Source organism: Bombina bombina, chromosome 6 (assembly GCF_027579735.1).
Source record: "Bombina bombina isolate aBomBom1 chromosome 6, aBomBom1.pri, whole genome shotgun sequence".
In the NCBI taxonomy this organism is placed as follows: Eukaryota; Metazoa; Chordata; class Amphibia; order Anura; family Bombinatoridae; genus Bombina; species Bombina bombina.
Genome location: NC_069504.1, coordinates 644215875 through 644233444, shown reverse-complemented (window position 1 = coordinate 644233444; position 17570 = coordinate 644215875). Strand labels below are relative to the sequence as shown.

The 17570-nt window shown below is 38.5% G+C and overlaps 1 protein-coding gene across 1 annotated transcript in view; it reads left to right on the top strand.

Moving 5' to 3' along the window:
- The window catches only part of FANCI (FA complementation group I), a 763169-nt gene that overhangs the window by 90640 nt on the left and 654959 nt on the right, over window positions 1-17570 (top strand). Inside the window, exon 13 of the mRNA XM_053719357.1 lies at window positions 15591-15771. Within this exon, the coding sequence (XP_053575332.1) occupies window positions 15591-15771 (181 nt within the window). The remainder of the gene's footprint in view (window positions 1-15590; window positions 15772-17570) is intronic.

Here is a 17570-nt window from a genome sequence, read left to right as displayed (position 1 = left end):
ATATTTCTTATATGTCTTACTGATGTTCTCCCAGTCATAAAACCAACCTGTTCTTCTGACACAATGGATGGTAGAATTGTATTTAACCTATTAGCTAGAATTTTCATCAATATTTTATAGTCGACATTTATTAACGATATAGGTCTATATGATTGAGGTTCTAACTGTTTTTTCCCAGATTTAGGGATAAGAATCATGTTGACTATTTTAAAGATGAATGATATATTCTCATTCCCATCATATAAAGCTCTAAAATAATGATGTAATGGATCTATAACTTGGGGAAGTAATGTCTTGTAAAATTCGGCTTGTAATCCATCAGGACCTGATGCTTTACATAAGGATAATTTATATATGACTTTCTCTATTTCTTTTTTAGTTATTTTTTCATTCAATTTCTTATTTTGATCCTCACTAATTTGTGGTAATTTGATCTGGTTCCAGAGTTTCTGTTGTTTAGCAATATCATTTCCTTGAGACTTATATAAATTTTGATAGTATTTCTTAAAGCACTCAATAATTTGCCCTGTGTCTTGGAATATGTGATCTATATCCTTAATTGCAGAAATATAATTTTGAGATTTCGGCTCCCTTAATAGATTTGCAAGTAACTTGCCTGATCTATTACTCCATCTATAAAATCTTGCTGATCTCTTTTTAAGTTCTTCCTGCGCTTTCTCCAAATTCTTTATATCTCTTTCTTTTTTAGCATCAAAATATGCACTTCTATTCTGAAATGTTGGGTTTAATCTATATTGTGTATATGCTCTTTCTATCAGCTTATTAATCCTTATTTCTTCCTTTTGAGCTTTCATTTTACTATATTTTAAGTATGAGATCATTTCTGCTTTCATAACCGCTTTTGATGTTTCCCAAAATAATTGGGGTTTTAAAATATGTTCTTTATTTTTTATCTCAAAATCCTTCCATTTTACCTCTAGGAATTTTTTCCATTGTTCTGATTTATACAAATATTTTGGATATTTGAAGTTATTAACATTACCATAATTTTTCTGATCTTTTAGGGATATCAACACCGGAGTATGATCTGACATAAACAAAACTGTAATATTTTAACATCTTCTACATAGCTATTTAATCTGTATGAGATAAGACAGTAGTCTATTCTAGACATTGCACTGTTTGAGCGTGATATATGGGTATATTCAGAAAGGTCAGGGTTTTTTTTTCGCCATATGTCTGGCATTCCCAGATTTTCACATAACCCCTGTATTGTCCTTTTTTCGTAGTTGCATCTAGATTTATCCTTTCTAGCTATTTTAGCCGTTCTTCTATCAATTATTGGATTAGGAGTTATATTAAAGTCCCCCATCATTATTACCTCATACCTGGCTTTGTTCAATAGAATTTTCAAACTTTTGGACCAAAATTTAGGGTCTTGCTGGTTTGGTCCATAAACATTACATAATGTGAGCTTTAATCCGTTAATCATTAGATTTATAACTATAAGTCTGCCCTGTTTATCTTTGTAAATATTCTCTATTTCATATTGTAGTTTTTTATGGAATAGTATAGCTACTCCACGTGATGAACTGTTATATGATGAGTATACTACCTCCTGTACCCAATCAGCTTTGAGTTTGATATGCTCTTTATCTGTCAGATGTGTCTCTTGTATATAAGCGATGTCCGCATTTAATTTTTTTAGATGGTTAACAATGATCAAGTTGTTCATTGTTGTTTCAGTCGTACATCATTGCCTCAGTGGCTTACATCAACCTTCGGGGAGGAACCCGGAGTTCCTTAGCCATGAAGGAGGTGGCACAGATTATTCAGTGGGCGGAAGTTCACAATTATTATCTATCTGCCATCCACATTCAAGGAGTGGACAACTGGGAAGCGGATTTCCTGAGCAGACAGACTTTTCATTCCGGGCAGTGGGCTCTCCATCTGGAGGTGTTTTCCAGGTTAACCCTCAAGTGGGTGGAGTTGGATCTGATGGCGTCTCGGCAGAACGCCAAGTTATCAAGGTACGGTTCAAGGTCAAAAGATCCGCAGGCCGCTCTGATAGATTCTCTTGCGGTTCCGTGGGTGTTCGGTCTGGCATACCTGTTTGCGCTCCTTCCATGAGTCATTGCTCGTATCAAGCAGGAGAGAGAGTTGGTAATTCTAATAGTTCCTGCATGGCCTCACAGGATATGGTATGCAGACCTAGTGAAGATGTCATCTTTTCCACCTTGGAGGTTACCTCTGAGGAAGGACCTTCTAGTTCAGGGTCCTTTCCTCTATCCAAATCTCGTTTCTCTGAAGATGACTGCTTGGAGATTGAACGCTTAGTTCTTGCTAAGCGTTGGTTTTCTGAGTCGGTCATTGAGACCATGCTGCAGGCTCGCAAGCCTATAACTCTTAAGATTTACCATAAGGTATGGCGTAAATACCTTTTATTGGTGTGAGTCAAAGGGCTACTCTTGGAGTAGGGTCAGGATTCCTAGGATTGTGTCTTTTCTCCAGGAAGGTCTGGAGAAAGGATTGTCAGTCAGTTCTCTGAAAGGTCAGATTTCTGCTTTATCTATTCTGTTACATAAGCGTCTGGCGGATGTGCCAGATGTTCGTTCCTTTTGTCAGGCCCTGGTCAGAATCAGGCCTGTGTTTAAACCGTTTACTCCTCCCTGGAGTCTTAACCTTGTTCTTAAAGTTTTGCAGCAAGCTCTGTTTGAGCCAATGCATTATTTAAATAATAAGTTGTTATCTTGGAAGGTTTTGTTTCTTATTGCTATTTCTTCTGCTCAGAGAGTTTCGGAACTCTCAGCTTTGCAGTGTGATTCGCCTTACCTTATCTTTCATGTGGATAAGGCGGTTCTTCGTACTAAATTGGGGTTTCTCCCTAAAGTGGTTTTGGTTAGAAATATTAATCAGAAAATTGTTGTTCCTTCTCTCTGTCCTAATCCTTAGTCTCATAAGGAACATCTGTTGCACAATTTAGATGTTGTGCGTGCTTTATAATTCTATCTACAGGAGACTAAGGATTTTCGCCAGTCTTCTGCCCTGTTTGTTTGTTTTTCTGGACAGCGCAAGGTCCAGAAAGCTACTGCTACTTCTCATTCCTTCTGGTTGAGAAGTATGATTCTTTTGCTTATGAGACTGCTGGTCAGCAGCCTCCTGAGAGAATTACAGCGCATTCCACTTGGGCTGTCTTCTCTACTTGGGCTTTCAAAAATGAAGCATCTGTGGAACAGATTTGCAAGGCTGCAACTTGGTCCTCTCTGCACACTTTTTCCAAATTTTATTAATTTGATACTTTTGCCTCGGCTGTGGCCTCTTTTGGGAGGTTCTTCAAGCGGTTGTACCTTCTGTTTAGGTCTGCCTGTCTTGTTCTCCCTCCCTATTCATTCAGTGTCCTCTAGCTTGGGTATTGGTTCCCACTAGTAATTGAATGACTTTGTGGACTCTCCATATCTTAGGAAAGAAAACAAAATGTATGCTTACCTGATAAATTTCTTTCTTTCCGGATATGGAGAGTTTACGACCCCACCCTTTGACAGTTATTTTTGACTAAACCTCAGGCACCTCTACACCTATGTGTTATTCCTTTTTCCATTTCCCTTCGGTCAAATGACTGGGGATTATGGGTAGGGGAGTGACATTTAACAGCTTTGCTGTGGTGCTCTTTGCCTCCTCCTGCTGGCCAGGAGAGATTTTCCCACTAGTAATTGAATGACGTTGTGGACTCTCCATATCCGGAAAGAAAGAAATTTATCAGGTAAGCAAAAATTTTGTTTTTATAAAAAAAATAAAGATGCTACTATCTTTCAGCCGGATTACGAGTTTTGCGTTATGGCTGGCTCGCTAATAACTTGCAAGTTATTTCCACTGCTCACCTTTAATAGCGCTGCTATTACAGGTTTGCAAAAACCCGGCGTTTGCAGGCGATATGGCTGCGTTGAGCTCCATACCGCACACAAATACAAGTGCTGCTTTGATGTGCTCGTGCACTATTTCCCCATAGACATCAATAGGGAGAGCCGGCTAAAAAAAAAGCCTAACACCTGCAATCGCGGAGCATAAAGCTCCGTAACGTAGCCCCATTGATGTCTATGGGGAAAGAAAATGTATGTTTAAATAAACCTAACATAAACCCTGAGTCTAAACACCCCTAATCTGCTGCCCCCGACATCGCCGACACCTACATTACATTTATTAACCGCTAATCTGCCGTCCCCAATGTCGTCGCCGCCACCTACATAAATTTATTAATCCCTAATATGCAGCCCACAACGTCGCCACCATTTACATACATTTATTAACCCCTAATCTGCCGCCCCCAATGTGGCCGCCACCTACATAAATTTATTAAACCCTAATCTGCCGCCCCCAATGTCGCCGCCGCCACTATACTAAAGTTATTAACCCCTAAACCTCTGGCCTCCCACATCACTAACACTAAATAAATAAATATATTAACCCCTAAACCTGACCCTAAGTCTAAACCTAATGTAACCCTAACACCCCTAACTTTAACATAATTAAAATAATTCTAAATAAAACCTACTATTAATAACTAAATAATTCCTATTTAAAACTAAATACCTGTTAAATAAACCCTAAGCTAGCTACAATATAACTAATAGTTACATTGTAGCTATCTTAGGTTTTATTTTTATTTCAAAGTGAAAGTAAACTTGCGTCAACCGCTATATATATTTAAATATATCTTTTGTTATTAATATAACTTTCATTCATCTTTTTTTTATTAACTAAATAATTGAGCAGTTTATTAACCTGAAATCTGCCTAACTTGTTCTCTGATCCTCTGCCTGCATTATAATTTTTTTTCTTTCCCTTGTGACAAATACGAAATGTATTACTCTGATTGGTCCCCCATGGGCGTCTAACACTGTAATTTTTACGCCCACATGTTGCTATGCGCATGCAGCTATCTGTGAATTTCATCTCTGATCCGATGTGCGTTCACAATAGCCGCATGCACATATTGACTTCAAAAGGAAATGCTAATAGTGACGTCAGTGCATTTCAAGAACGATCGGGCGAATTGTATTATTGCGCATGCACAAAAAATGGTGATCCCAAGAGCGAGCACGGATAGAGACGTATAGAGCAGGTGGGACCGCTCTTACGTCTAAGACTAATAAACCAGGAAGCGAGCAGGGGGCGGAGGAAGAGATGAAAAGGTACGTATTATAAAATATAAAATTTATAAATTTAGGAACATATTGATAAAAAACAAACTTAGCGACTAAAGTCTATGCAAGGAGTAGAATCCATAATGTTTTTATTGAACTGCAAAATTGACTTTCACTTTAACTAGGTAGACTAGTTAGTAAATAGTTATTAACTATTTCCTAGCTACCTAGTTAAAATAAATAGTTACCTGTAAAATAAAACCTTACCTGCCTCACACTAACACCTAACATTACAATTAAAATTAAATAAATTAAATTGAAAAAATACATTTATATAAATTACAAAAAATAACACTAAATTACAGAAAATATTTTTTTTATCAAAAATAAAAACAAATTACTTCTAATCTAATAGCCCTATCAAAATAAAAAAGCCCCCCCAAAATAAAAAAACCCCTAGCCTACACTAAACTGCCAATAGCCCTTAAAAGGGCCTTTTGCGGGGCATTGCCCAAAAGAAATCGGCTCTTTTACCTGTAAAAAAAAATACAAACAACCCCCCAACAGTAAAACCCACCACCCACCCAACCAACCCCCATCTAAATATCTAAATAAACCTAAGCTCCCCATTGCCCTGAAAAGGGCATTTGGATGGGCATTGCCCTTAAAAGGGCATTTAGCTCTTTTACATTGCCCAAAAGCCTAAGCTAAAAATAAAACCCACCCAATAAATCCTTAAAAAAACACTAACCCCTGAAGATCCACTTACAGTTTTTGAAGACCGGACATCCATCCTCATCCAGCTGGCGAAGTCTTCATCGAAGCGGCAAGAAGTCATCATCCAGGCGGGCAGAAGTCTTCATCCAGACGGCATCTTCTATCTTCATCCTTCCGGCACGGAGCGGGTCCATCTTCAAGACATCCGGCGCGGAGCATCCTCATCATAGGGTCCCAGCCGTACACTGAAGATTCCCTTTAAGGGTAGTCATCCAAGATGGCGTCCCTTGAATTCCGATTGGCTGATAGAATTCTATCCGCCAATAGAAATTAAAGGGTAAAAAATCCTATTGGCTGACGCAATCAGCCAATAGGATTTTTTACCCTTTAATTCCTATTGGCTGACGCAATCAGCCAATAGGATTTTTTACCCTTTAATTCCTATTGGCTGCGTTGAGCTCCATACCGCACACAAATACAAGTGCTGCTTTGATGTGCTCGTGCACTATTTCCCCATAGACATCAATAGGGAGAGCCGGCTAAAAAAAAAGCCTAACACCTGCAATCGCGGAGCATAAAGCTCCGTAACGTAGCCCCATTGATGTCTATTGGGAAAGAAAATGTATGTTTAAATAAACCTAACATAAACCCTGAGTCTAAACACCCCTAATCTGCTGCCCCCGACATCGCCGACACCTACATTACATTTATTAACCGCTAATCTGCCGTCCCCAATGTCGTCGCCGCCACCTACATAAATTTATTAATCCCTAATATGCAGCCCACAACGTCGCCACCATTTACATACATTTATTAACCCCTAATCTGCCGCCCCCAATGTGGCCGCCACCTACATAAATTTATTGGCTGCGTTGAGCTCCATACCGCACACAAATACAAGTGCTGCTTTGATGTGCTCGTGCACTATTTCCCCATAGACATCAATAGGGAGAGCCGGCTAAAAAAAAAGCCTAACACCTGCAATCGCGGAGCATAAAGCTCCGTAACGTAGCCCCATTGATGTCTATGGGGAAAGAAAATGTATGTTTAAATAAACCTAACATAAACCCTGAGTCTAAACACCCCTAATCTGCTGCCCCCGACATCGCCGACACCTACATTACATTTACATACATTTATTAACCCCTAATCTGCCGCCCCCAATGTGGCCGCCACCTACATAAATTTATTGGCTGCGTTGAGCTCCATACCGCACACAAATACAAGTGCTGCTTTGATGTGCTCGTGCACTATTTCCCCATAGACATCAATAGGGAGAGCCGGCTAAAAAAAAAGCCTAACACCTGCAATCATAGGGTCCCAGCCGTACACTGAAGATTCCCTTTAAGGGTAGTCATCCAAGATGGCGTCCCTTGAATTCCGATTGGCTGATAGAATTCTATCCGCCAATAGGAATTAAAGGGTAAAAAATCCTATTGGCTGACGCAATCAGCCAATAGGATTTTTTACCCTTTAATTCCTATTGGCTGACGCAATCAGCCAATAGGATTTTTTACCCTTTAATTCCTATTGGCTGCGTTGAGCTCCATACCGCACACAAATACAAGTGCTGCTTTGATGTGCTCGTGCACTATTTCCCCATAGACATCAATAGGGAGAGCCGGCTAAAAAATTTTTTAAAAGTGCGGTACTGACATTGCATGACGGCCAAAAATGTGTGCGGTACAGCTAAACCTACAAGACTCGTAATAGCAGCGGTAGGGAAAAAGTAGCATTATACCCATAACGCAAAACTCGTAATCTAGCTGTTTATTTTTGTAATAAAATATCACAATTGATTTTGGGGGAATTTGGTGGGACATTTATAAAATTAACCTGAGATCTGAGCAATAACCACTAAATGTTGATTTAAAAATAGGAAATAATACAGAACAGGAATTATTTCACAAGAATGAAAAAATCCAAAGGAGACACGCAGGACTCCAAATACAAACACAACTGCAATGTTATTAGTTTGAGAATGATGCTCCTCTACATGTACACATATATCATGAGTTCCTGTTTTATCCACAAACAGTGACTACATAAACATATATATCTACCAAAACAAAGTGAAGTGCTGAATAACAAAATTTTATTAACATCACTTTATATGTCTCTCATTCAGCCTGACTTAGAAGAATGGGTATAAAAGGTAAGAGATTAAAAAATAGTATGTGAAGAGAAGTATATAAAAAGGAAGGTTAAGGTAAAGAGGAAGATTTCCGTACAAGAGGAGAGTTAGGGCTTCCGCTAACAAAAGGTCCATAGTAATATGTTAGGCAATAGGTAGGAATTCTATCATTTGACCCTAGGTCCCCAATTTGGACTATATTTCGAAACCCAATCTACCTAGATAAGTTCAAAGGTCTGTGTTATCTAGCTTCTAAAAAAAAAAACCATTCCTTTCCATAGGCCATAGTGTTTAGAACGAAGGGCCAGCTAGGGGGAGATTCACTTTTCCATGACCTAGCAATAGACAGTTTAACTGCAATTAGAAGATAAATACATAAATAGCTTTGAGGCTATATGTAATGAGGCTAATTCGGGAGATTTGGATATATTATATTCCATAAAACTGTCAGCTTGGGGCGACCCCACCAAATATTTAGAGAGTCCTCCACTTGTCCACATCCCTTCCAACACAAGGGTGAAACATTGTTATTTATTTTAACCCCTTAATGACCACAACGTACCCTGTATGTCACTGGTCGTTAAGGGTTTTTTCAGGACATAATAGCACAAGTCTAACAAGAACACGCTATTAATGCCCTCCCTCCAGAAGGCTTTGTGGAATAGAGCAGTCTCAACGCTGGTGGCAAGACCGCGCTATAAAACAATCAAGTCCCAAAAAAAGGCACATACAGGGTATGTCGCTGGTCCTTAAGGGGTTAAATAATCTTAGTGAAACATAGTACCATTGAGTAAGGAGCTTATAATATGTTTCAAATAAGGTAATACAGTGAATAAATAGTTGTCAATCTCAACTATCAGTAGGGGGGGCGGCAAAAAATACAATATCAACCAATATAACTGAGCAAATAATATACAAATAAATGATGATTTTATATTACTGTATAGTATCCCCTAAAGTGGGGATCTCATATACAAACTATGGTCACTGCAGTAATTCAATAGTGATGATAGCTTGTGTCCATACATAAGTCACTTAGATCAAATCCAATTTTCTTCTGAAGCTCCTAATTGGACAAGGCTGCATTCTCCTCACACTTCTAGTGTTGAACGTCTGAAAATTATTCAAATAAAGAGAGAAGCAATCAAGGACAATCTCAAATATGATTAAACAAAACACAGGGTGCTCACATTTGACAAGATCACCCTATAGTGCTATGAGGTGCCTGTTGGATATTTACAGCAAACCCAGTTTGCTGAATTCTAGTCCTCAAGATCACAGGAATTTACTGCTGTACCACTTGACCCAGCCAGATAGCTAAAAGGGATACTGAACCCATATTTTTTCTTTTGTGAATCAGATAGAGCATGCGATTTTAAGCAACTTTCTAATTTACTCCTATTATCAAATTTTCTTAATTCTCTTGGTATCTTTATTTGTAAAGCAAGAATGTTTAGATGCTGACCCATTTTTGGTGAAGAACCTACGTTGTTCTTGCTGATTGGTGGATACATTAACCCACCAATAAACAAGTGCTGTCCAGTGTACTGAACCAAAAATTGACTGGCTCCTTAGCTTAGATGCCTTCTTTTTCAAATAAAGATAGCAAGAGAACGAAGAAAAATTGCTAATAGGAGTAAATTAGAAAGTTGCTTAAAATTGCATGCTCTATCTGAATCATGAAAGGAAAAAAATTGGGTTCAGTGTCCCTTTAAGCTCAATAATAATCAGTCCGATATAAATGATTATGAAATAATTTTATTAAAATTAATTTACAAGTAGCTTATTGAAAACAGACCAAATTATGAACAAAAATGATAAAAACTTACAACGCATTTCTAGGCACACCCAAACTCCGTTTCATCAGGGATATCAAATTGTAATTAAAATGACCTTTAAATACGAGTACACTACCAATCAGAACAAATTACTCCCCCTTAGGGCGTGTATGCATACCAATAATTTGCATAAATAAAAAGAGAGAAGCGCTCAATCTGGGAACGAACAATAGCATAATAGCTTGTTCTATGGCTAGTTACCACCCTAGAAGCAGCCTCTTTTTGCTCAAAATGTGCCTTTCACAGAGAAGAACTTTCCTGTAGCATATCAGTCTGATCCTGACTTCACAGTACAGTCCAGCCCCGAAATACCAGGCAATCCCTCTCTGAACAAGAGAAACAGCAAAACCCCAGACGTAGGTTTCGGCCTATTGTGGGCCTCGTCAGTGAGGTGCGGCCATATCCCTCTAGACACACTGAGCAACGGGTCCACGTCTGGATTCCCGCATCACACTTAGGGAGACTTCCCCAAGTGTCATAATTTGCATAAATAAAAAGAGAGAAGCGTTCAACCTGGGAACGAACAATAGCATAATAGCTTGTTCTATGGCTAGTTACCACCCTCGAAGCAGCCTCTTTTTGCTCAAAATGTGCCTTTCACAGAGAAGAACTTTCCTGTAGCATATCAGTCTGATCCTGACTTCACAGTACAGTCCAGCCCCGAAATACCAGGCAATCCCTCTCTGAACAAGAGAAACAGCAAAACCCCAGACGTACGTTTCGGCCTATTGTGGGCCTTGTCACTGAGGTGAGCAAAAAGAGGCTGCTTCTAGGGTGGTAACTGGCCATAGAACAAGCTATTATGCTATTGTTCGTTCCCAGGTTGAGCGCTTCTCTCTTTTTATTTATACCAATAATTTACCTTTCTCTAAAAGGGCATGTAGTAATAACCTGTGGGTCCTTCTATATGCAATATATAAAAAAAAAGTATATGTAGAGCCGAAGTAAACTGGATGTATCAAGCAAGAAAAATATATATGTATAAATATTTAATATACGGTACCAAAGAAACAATACATAGTAGCAAATTAAGTGTGATAACTGTCAACACTTGTAATCCTCTAATAGCCCTAAAGATACAATGTTGTATATCAAATAAATGTGCATCATACGAATGCCCACTCATCATTGATAGGTCAAAGAGTTCTACAAACCTCAATGGGTGGATCAATGCAAACTATTACTTAGATCATATCACCAAAAGAGCAATTGCTCCACTCCCAAACATTAAAAAAATATATAATTAAAATGCAGATGAATTAACACCGACTTCATCAAAAAGCTACCCATATTGATAATACAAAAAGAATACTCGCCATGTTGATAGGAGCAAAAAAATTATAAATCGCTCCACTACCCTGCATAGTAAAATTAAAAAAGATAAAACGACGACGATCCTAACCTCATCCCAAAACACGATTGCTAACATACAGCGACCTAATATGAAGAGATTACTATTTAATATGTCGTGCTCCTATATAGTCAGATAATAAAAAATTTACCGTATATATCTGTTTTTTTGGTTAAGTTTACAATTTTTAAAAAGATCATTTAGAATCATCAAAATATGGTGATGTCGTTTGCAAAAAAATGCAATCTTGTGCATTGTTCCAAACAAAATAATTCCTCCCATATTTCTATCTGTTCTGGTTTCTTTCATGTAATTAACAAGAGTCCATGAGCTAGTGACGTATGGGATATACATTCCTACCAGGAGGGGCAAAGTTTCCCAAACCTTAAAATGCCTATAAATACACCCCTCACCACACCCACAAATCAGTTTTTACAAACTTTGCCTCCAAGGGAGGTGGTGAAGTAAGTTTGTGCTAGATTCTACGTTGATATGCGCTCCGCAGCAAGTTGGAGCCCGGTTTTCCTCTCAGCGTGCAGTGAATGTCAGAGGGATGTGAAGAGAGTATTGCCTATTGAATGCAGTGATCTCCTTCTACGGGGTCTATTTCATAAGGTTCTCTGTTATCGGTCGTAGAGATTCATCTCTTACCTCCCTTTTCAGATCGACGATATGCTCTTATATTTACCATTACCTCTACTGATTCTCGTTTCAGTACTGGTTTGGCTTTCTACAAACATGTAGATGAGTGTCCTGGGGTAAGTAAGTCTTATTTTCTGTGACACTCTAAGCTATGGTTGGGCACTTTATTTATAAAGTTCTAAATATATGTATTCAAACATTTATTTGCCTTGACTCAGAATGTTCAACTTTCCTTATTTTCAGACAGTCAGTTTCATATTTGGGATTATGCATTGAATTATCATATTTTTCTTACCTCAAAAATTTGACTTTTTTCCCTGTGGGCTGTTAGGCTCGCGGGGGCTGAAAATGCTTCATTTTATTGCGTCATTCTTGGCGCAGACTTTTTTGGCGCAAAAATTCTTTTGTTCTTCCGACCTGGACTGTAATTTCAACAGATGCAAGTCTCACAGGTTGGGGAGCTGTGTGGGGATCTCTGACGGCACAGGGAGTTTGGGAATCTCAGGAGGTGAGATTACCGATCAATATTTTGGAACTCCGTGCAATTTTCAGAGCTCTTCAGTTTTGGCCTCTTCTGAAGAGAGAATCGTTCATTTGTTTTCAGACAGACAATGTCACAACTGTGGCATACATCAATCATCAAGGAGGGACTCACAGTCCTCTGGCTATGAAAGAAGTATCTCGAATTTTGGTTTGGGCGGAATCCAGCTCCTGTCTAATCTCTGCGGTTCATATCCCAGGTGTAGACAATTGGGAAGCGGATTATCTCAGTCGCCAAACGTTGCATCCGGGCGAATGGTCTCTTCACCCAGAGGTATTTCTTCAGATTGTTCAAATGTGGGGGCTTCCAGAGATAGATCTGATGGCCTCTCATCTAAACAAGAAACTTCCCAGGTATCTGTCCAGATCCCGGGATCCTCAGGCGGAGGCAGTGGATGCATTATCACTTCCTTGGAAGTATCATCCTGCCTATATCTTTCCGCCTCTAGTTCTTCTTCCAAGAGTAATCTCCAAGATTCTGAGGGAATGCTCGTTTGTTCTGCTAATAGCTCCGGCATGGCCTCACAGGTTTTGGTATGCGGATCTTGTCCGGATGGCATCTTGCCAACCATGGACTCTTCCGTTAAGACCAGACCTTCTGTCGCAAGGTCCTTTTTTGCATCCGGATCTGAAATACTTAAACTTAAAGGTATGGAGATTGAACGCTTGATTCTTGGTCAAAGAGGTTTCTCTGACTCTGTGATTGATACTATGTTACAGGCTCGTAAATCTGTATCTAGAGAGATATATTATAGAGTCTGGAAGACTTATATTTCTTGGTGTCTTACTCATCATTTTTCTTGGTATTCTTTTAGAATTCCGAGAATATTACAATTTCTTCAGGATGGTTTAGATAAGGGTTTGTCCGCAAGTTCCTTGAAAGGACAAATCTCTGCTCTTTCTGTTCTTTTTCACAGAAAGATTGCTATTCTTCCTGATATTCATTGTTTTGTACAAGCTTTGGTTCGTATAAAACCTGTCATTAAGTCAATTTCTCCTCCATGGAGTTTGAATTTGGTTCTGGGAGCTCTTCAAGCTCCTCCGTTTGAACCTATGCATTCATTGGACATTAAATTGCTTTCTTGGAAAGTTTTGTTCCTTTTAGCCATCTCTTCTGCCAGAAGAGTTTCTGAATTATCTGCTCTTTCTTGTGAGTCTCCTTTTCTGATTTTTCATCAGGATAAGGCGGTGTTGCGAACTTCTTTTGAATTTTTACCTAAGGTTGTGAATTCCAACAACATTAGTAGAGAAATCGTGGTTCCTTCATTATGTCCTAATCCTAAGAATTCTAAGGAGAAATCGTTACATTCTTTGGATGTTGTTAGAGCTTTGAAATATTATGTTGAAGCTACTAAATCTTTCCGAAAGACTTCTAGTCTATTTGTCATCTTTTCTGGTTCTAGAAAAGGCCAGAAAGCTTCTGCCATTTCTTTGGCATCCTGGTTGAAATCTTTAATTCATCTTGCCTATGTTAATTCGGGTAAGACTCCGCCTCAGAGGATTACAGCTCATTCTACTAGGTCAGTTTCTACTTCCTGGGCGTTTAGGAATGAAGCTTCAGTTGATCAGATTTGCAAAGCAGCGACTTGGTCCTCTTTGCATACTTTTACTAAATTCTACCATTTTGATGTATTCTCTTCTTCTGAAGCAGTTTTTGGTAGAAAGGTACTTCAGGCAGTGGTTTCGGTTTGAATCTTCTGCTTATGTTTTTCATTAAACTTTATTTTGGGTGTGGATTATTTTCAGCAGGAATTGGCTGTCTTTATTTTATCCCTCCCTCTCTAGTGACTCTTGTGTGGAAAGATCCACATCTTGGGTATTCATTATCCCATACGTCACTAGCTCATGGACTCTTGTTAATTACATGAAAGAAAACATAATTTATGTAAGAACTTACCTGATAAATTCATTTCTTTCATATTAACAAGAGTCCATGAGGCCCACCCTTTTTTGTGGTGGTTATGATTTTTTGTATAAAGCACAATTATTCCAATTCCTTATTTTATATGCTTCGCACTTTTTTCTTATCACCCCACTTCTTGGCTATTCGTTAAACTGATTTGTGGGTGTGGTGAGGGGTGTATTTATAGGCATTTTAAGGTTTGGGAAACTTTGCCCCTCCTGGTAGGAATGTATATCCCATACGTCACTAGCTCATGGACTCTTGTTAATATGAAAGAAATGAATTTATCAGGTAAGTTCTTACATAAATTATGTTTTTTCAGCTAATGGCTCAACAGCCAAGGCGAAGAACAGGGGAGAACAATGGGCACCCTTGTCTAGTTCCATTTGCGATAGGGAAAGGTGATGAACAAAAACCCATACCCTTTACAGAAGCGGTGGGAACGGAATAAAGGGCTTTTGTAGATTGTTGAATTTCTCATGGGAATTTAAAACTGTCTAGGACTTCCCATAGGTAATCCCACCTCACCTGATTAAATGCTTTCTCAGCATCTAAAGAGATGACTGAGAAAGGTCTATTTAATCTGGTGAATTCAAGATAAATATTAAGGAGGCGTCTAGTATTATCTAGATCTAGACCCTCTCCTTGTGGTATGAACTCTATTTGGTCTACATTGATTAAAGAGGGAAGGATTTTGGAAATGTGATTTGCTTAATATCGACATTAATTAATAAGATGGGCCTTTAATTAGTGCACAATAATGGCTTTTTATCTGGTTTAGCATTGTAATTCCCTTTTAAATGCTCCCTCTTTACTGGCTAAGCTAAAAAATCTCAGCAAAATTCGTGGATAATTCATTAGTGAATGTTTTTTATTAAAAAAATACCGGAAAACCATCTGGACCTGAGATTTTTGATAACTTGTTTAATTTCATCGAGGGATATGGGTAGCGCTAAAGATTGCCTATATTCAGGCGTAAAGGTTTGGAAGTTTAAGAGATTGGAGAATTGGAGAAACGAATTAACAATAGTTTTGGGAGCGCAAGTTTTTTTTTTTTTTAGTGAACAGTATAACAATCTTTATTGTTATCCAATAACAAATATGCCTCTACTTTATTTGCCTCATTACTCTATTTTACAATATCTTTTCTACACTTTCTAAATCAACAGACAAAAGAAATCCAAATTCTGCAAACTAGTTATGTAGATTATCTATCCTGTAAAATAAATAAAACTCCATTTCCTAATAAAATAAAAAAAATCTGTATTTTTTTTTTCAAATGCATAATTTAAATGTGGATTTTCAGTGTCTTTTTAAAGTACTACTACTTTGTTAACTCATTATACATTTTATTTTTTTTCAGTGTCTATGGCTGGGATCATGTCACCCAAGGCCTAGTGGAACTTGGTTTTATTTTAATGGATTCATTTGGGCCTAGGGCAGTTTGTGGTTCAAAAGTAACTGAATCAACAGCAGGACCTTCAAGAACACCTGGGCAGCATGCATGCCAGCTTGGTGCTAAAATATTACTTGAAACATTTAAGGTAAAATATATGTAAACTTTTTAGAATTATTTTGTTTAAATTAAGGTGTTGCCTGAGTATTATTATTATTATTATTATTATTATTATTATCATCATTTATTTGTATAGTGCTGCATAATTACAGAGTGCTGGGTACAGAGATATTGGTATACAATGACAAGGATTTGTGATAAGATACAAAAACATAACAGACTTAACAAATCTAGTACAAGAGAAAGATGGACCTGAGGGTGCAGAGACATAATAGTTGGGGTCGCTCGTCACATTGAAGTTACAGCAGTGAGTCAAGGCAGTTCAAGGATTTGGTTAGGATGAAAAATAGAGGACAGATGGTAAGCCTCTTTGAATAGGTGTGTTTTCAAGGAGCGTCTAAAACTATACAAGGTTGGAGTGGGGTAGAGAGTTCCAGAGGACAAGAGCAGCATGTGAGAAGTCTTGGAGGCAGGAGTTGGACATAAAGATAATGGGAGTGGAGAGACGTAGGTTAAAGGTTGATCAAAGAGGACGGGTCAGGGAATATTTAGAGATAAGGATTGAGGCTGTTGAGTGCTTTGTAAGTTATGGTTAGTACTTTAAACTGTATTCTGGAGTGAGGAGCCAGTGTAGAGACTGGCGGAGCAGCTGATGTAGATCAGCGACTTATGTGATCTAGCTCAAGCATTTATAATAGACCGGAGGGAAGAGAGGAGGTGTTTGGGAAGGCTATTTAGAAGTTGATTGCAAAATTCATTGCATGACAAAATGAATTAGTATTTTTGTAGTTTTTTTGAGTAAGGAAAGGATAAATTCTGGAAATGTTGGCGCCCAGCAGAATTCAGCAAGTGCTTGTATATGTAGTGTGAGTGTGAATTCTGAGTCAAAACAGCGGACCTGGAATGAGGTGTTGAAAAAAAGAGTCTCCAACTGTCAGAGAAATGTCAGATGTTTCTCCCGTTAAGTGTGATCAGTCCACGGGTCATCATTACTTCTGGGATATTACTCCTCCCCAACAGGAAGTGCAAGAGGATTCACCCAGCAGAGCTGCCACATAGCTCCTCCCCTCTACGTCACTCCCAGTCATTCTCTTGCACCCAACGACTAGATAGGATGTGTGAGAGGACTATGGTGATTATATTTAGTTTTATACCTTCAATCAAAAGTTTGTTATTTTATAATAGCACCGGAGTGTGTTATTCCTTCTCTGGTAGAATTTGAAGAAGAATCTACCAGAGTTTTTACTATGATTTTAGCCGGAGTAGTTAAGATCATATTGCTGTTTCTCGGCCATCTGAGGAGAGGTAAACTTCAGATCAGGGGACAGCGGGCAGATTAATCTGCAAAGAGGTATGTAGCAGCTTTTATTTTCTGACAATGGAATTGATGAGAAAATCCTGCCATACCGATATAATGTCATGTATGTATATTTTACACTTCAGTATTCTGGGGAATGGTACTTCACTGGAATTACACTGTGTACATAAGACTTTAGCCTAATTTGCAGGGACTAGCAACAGGCTTTTTAATAACTCTTAATTTATGTTAAACGTTTTTGCTGGAATGTAAAATCGTTTTCATTTTCTGAGGTACTGGGTGAATAAAATGTTTGGGCACTATTTTTCCACTTGGCAGTTGCTTGATCTAATTTCTGACAGTTTACTGATCTCTCTCACTGTTGTGTGTGAGGGGGAGGGGCCTTTTTTGGCGCTTTTGCTACGCATCAAAAAATTCAGTCAGAAGCTCATGGTATTTCCTGCATGATCCGGTTCATCTCTACAGAACTCAGGGGTCTTCAAAACTTGTTTTGAGGGAGGTAATCATTC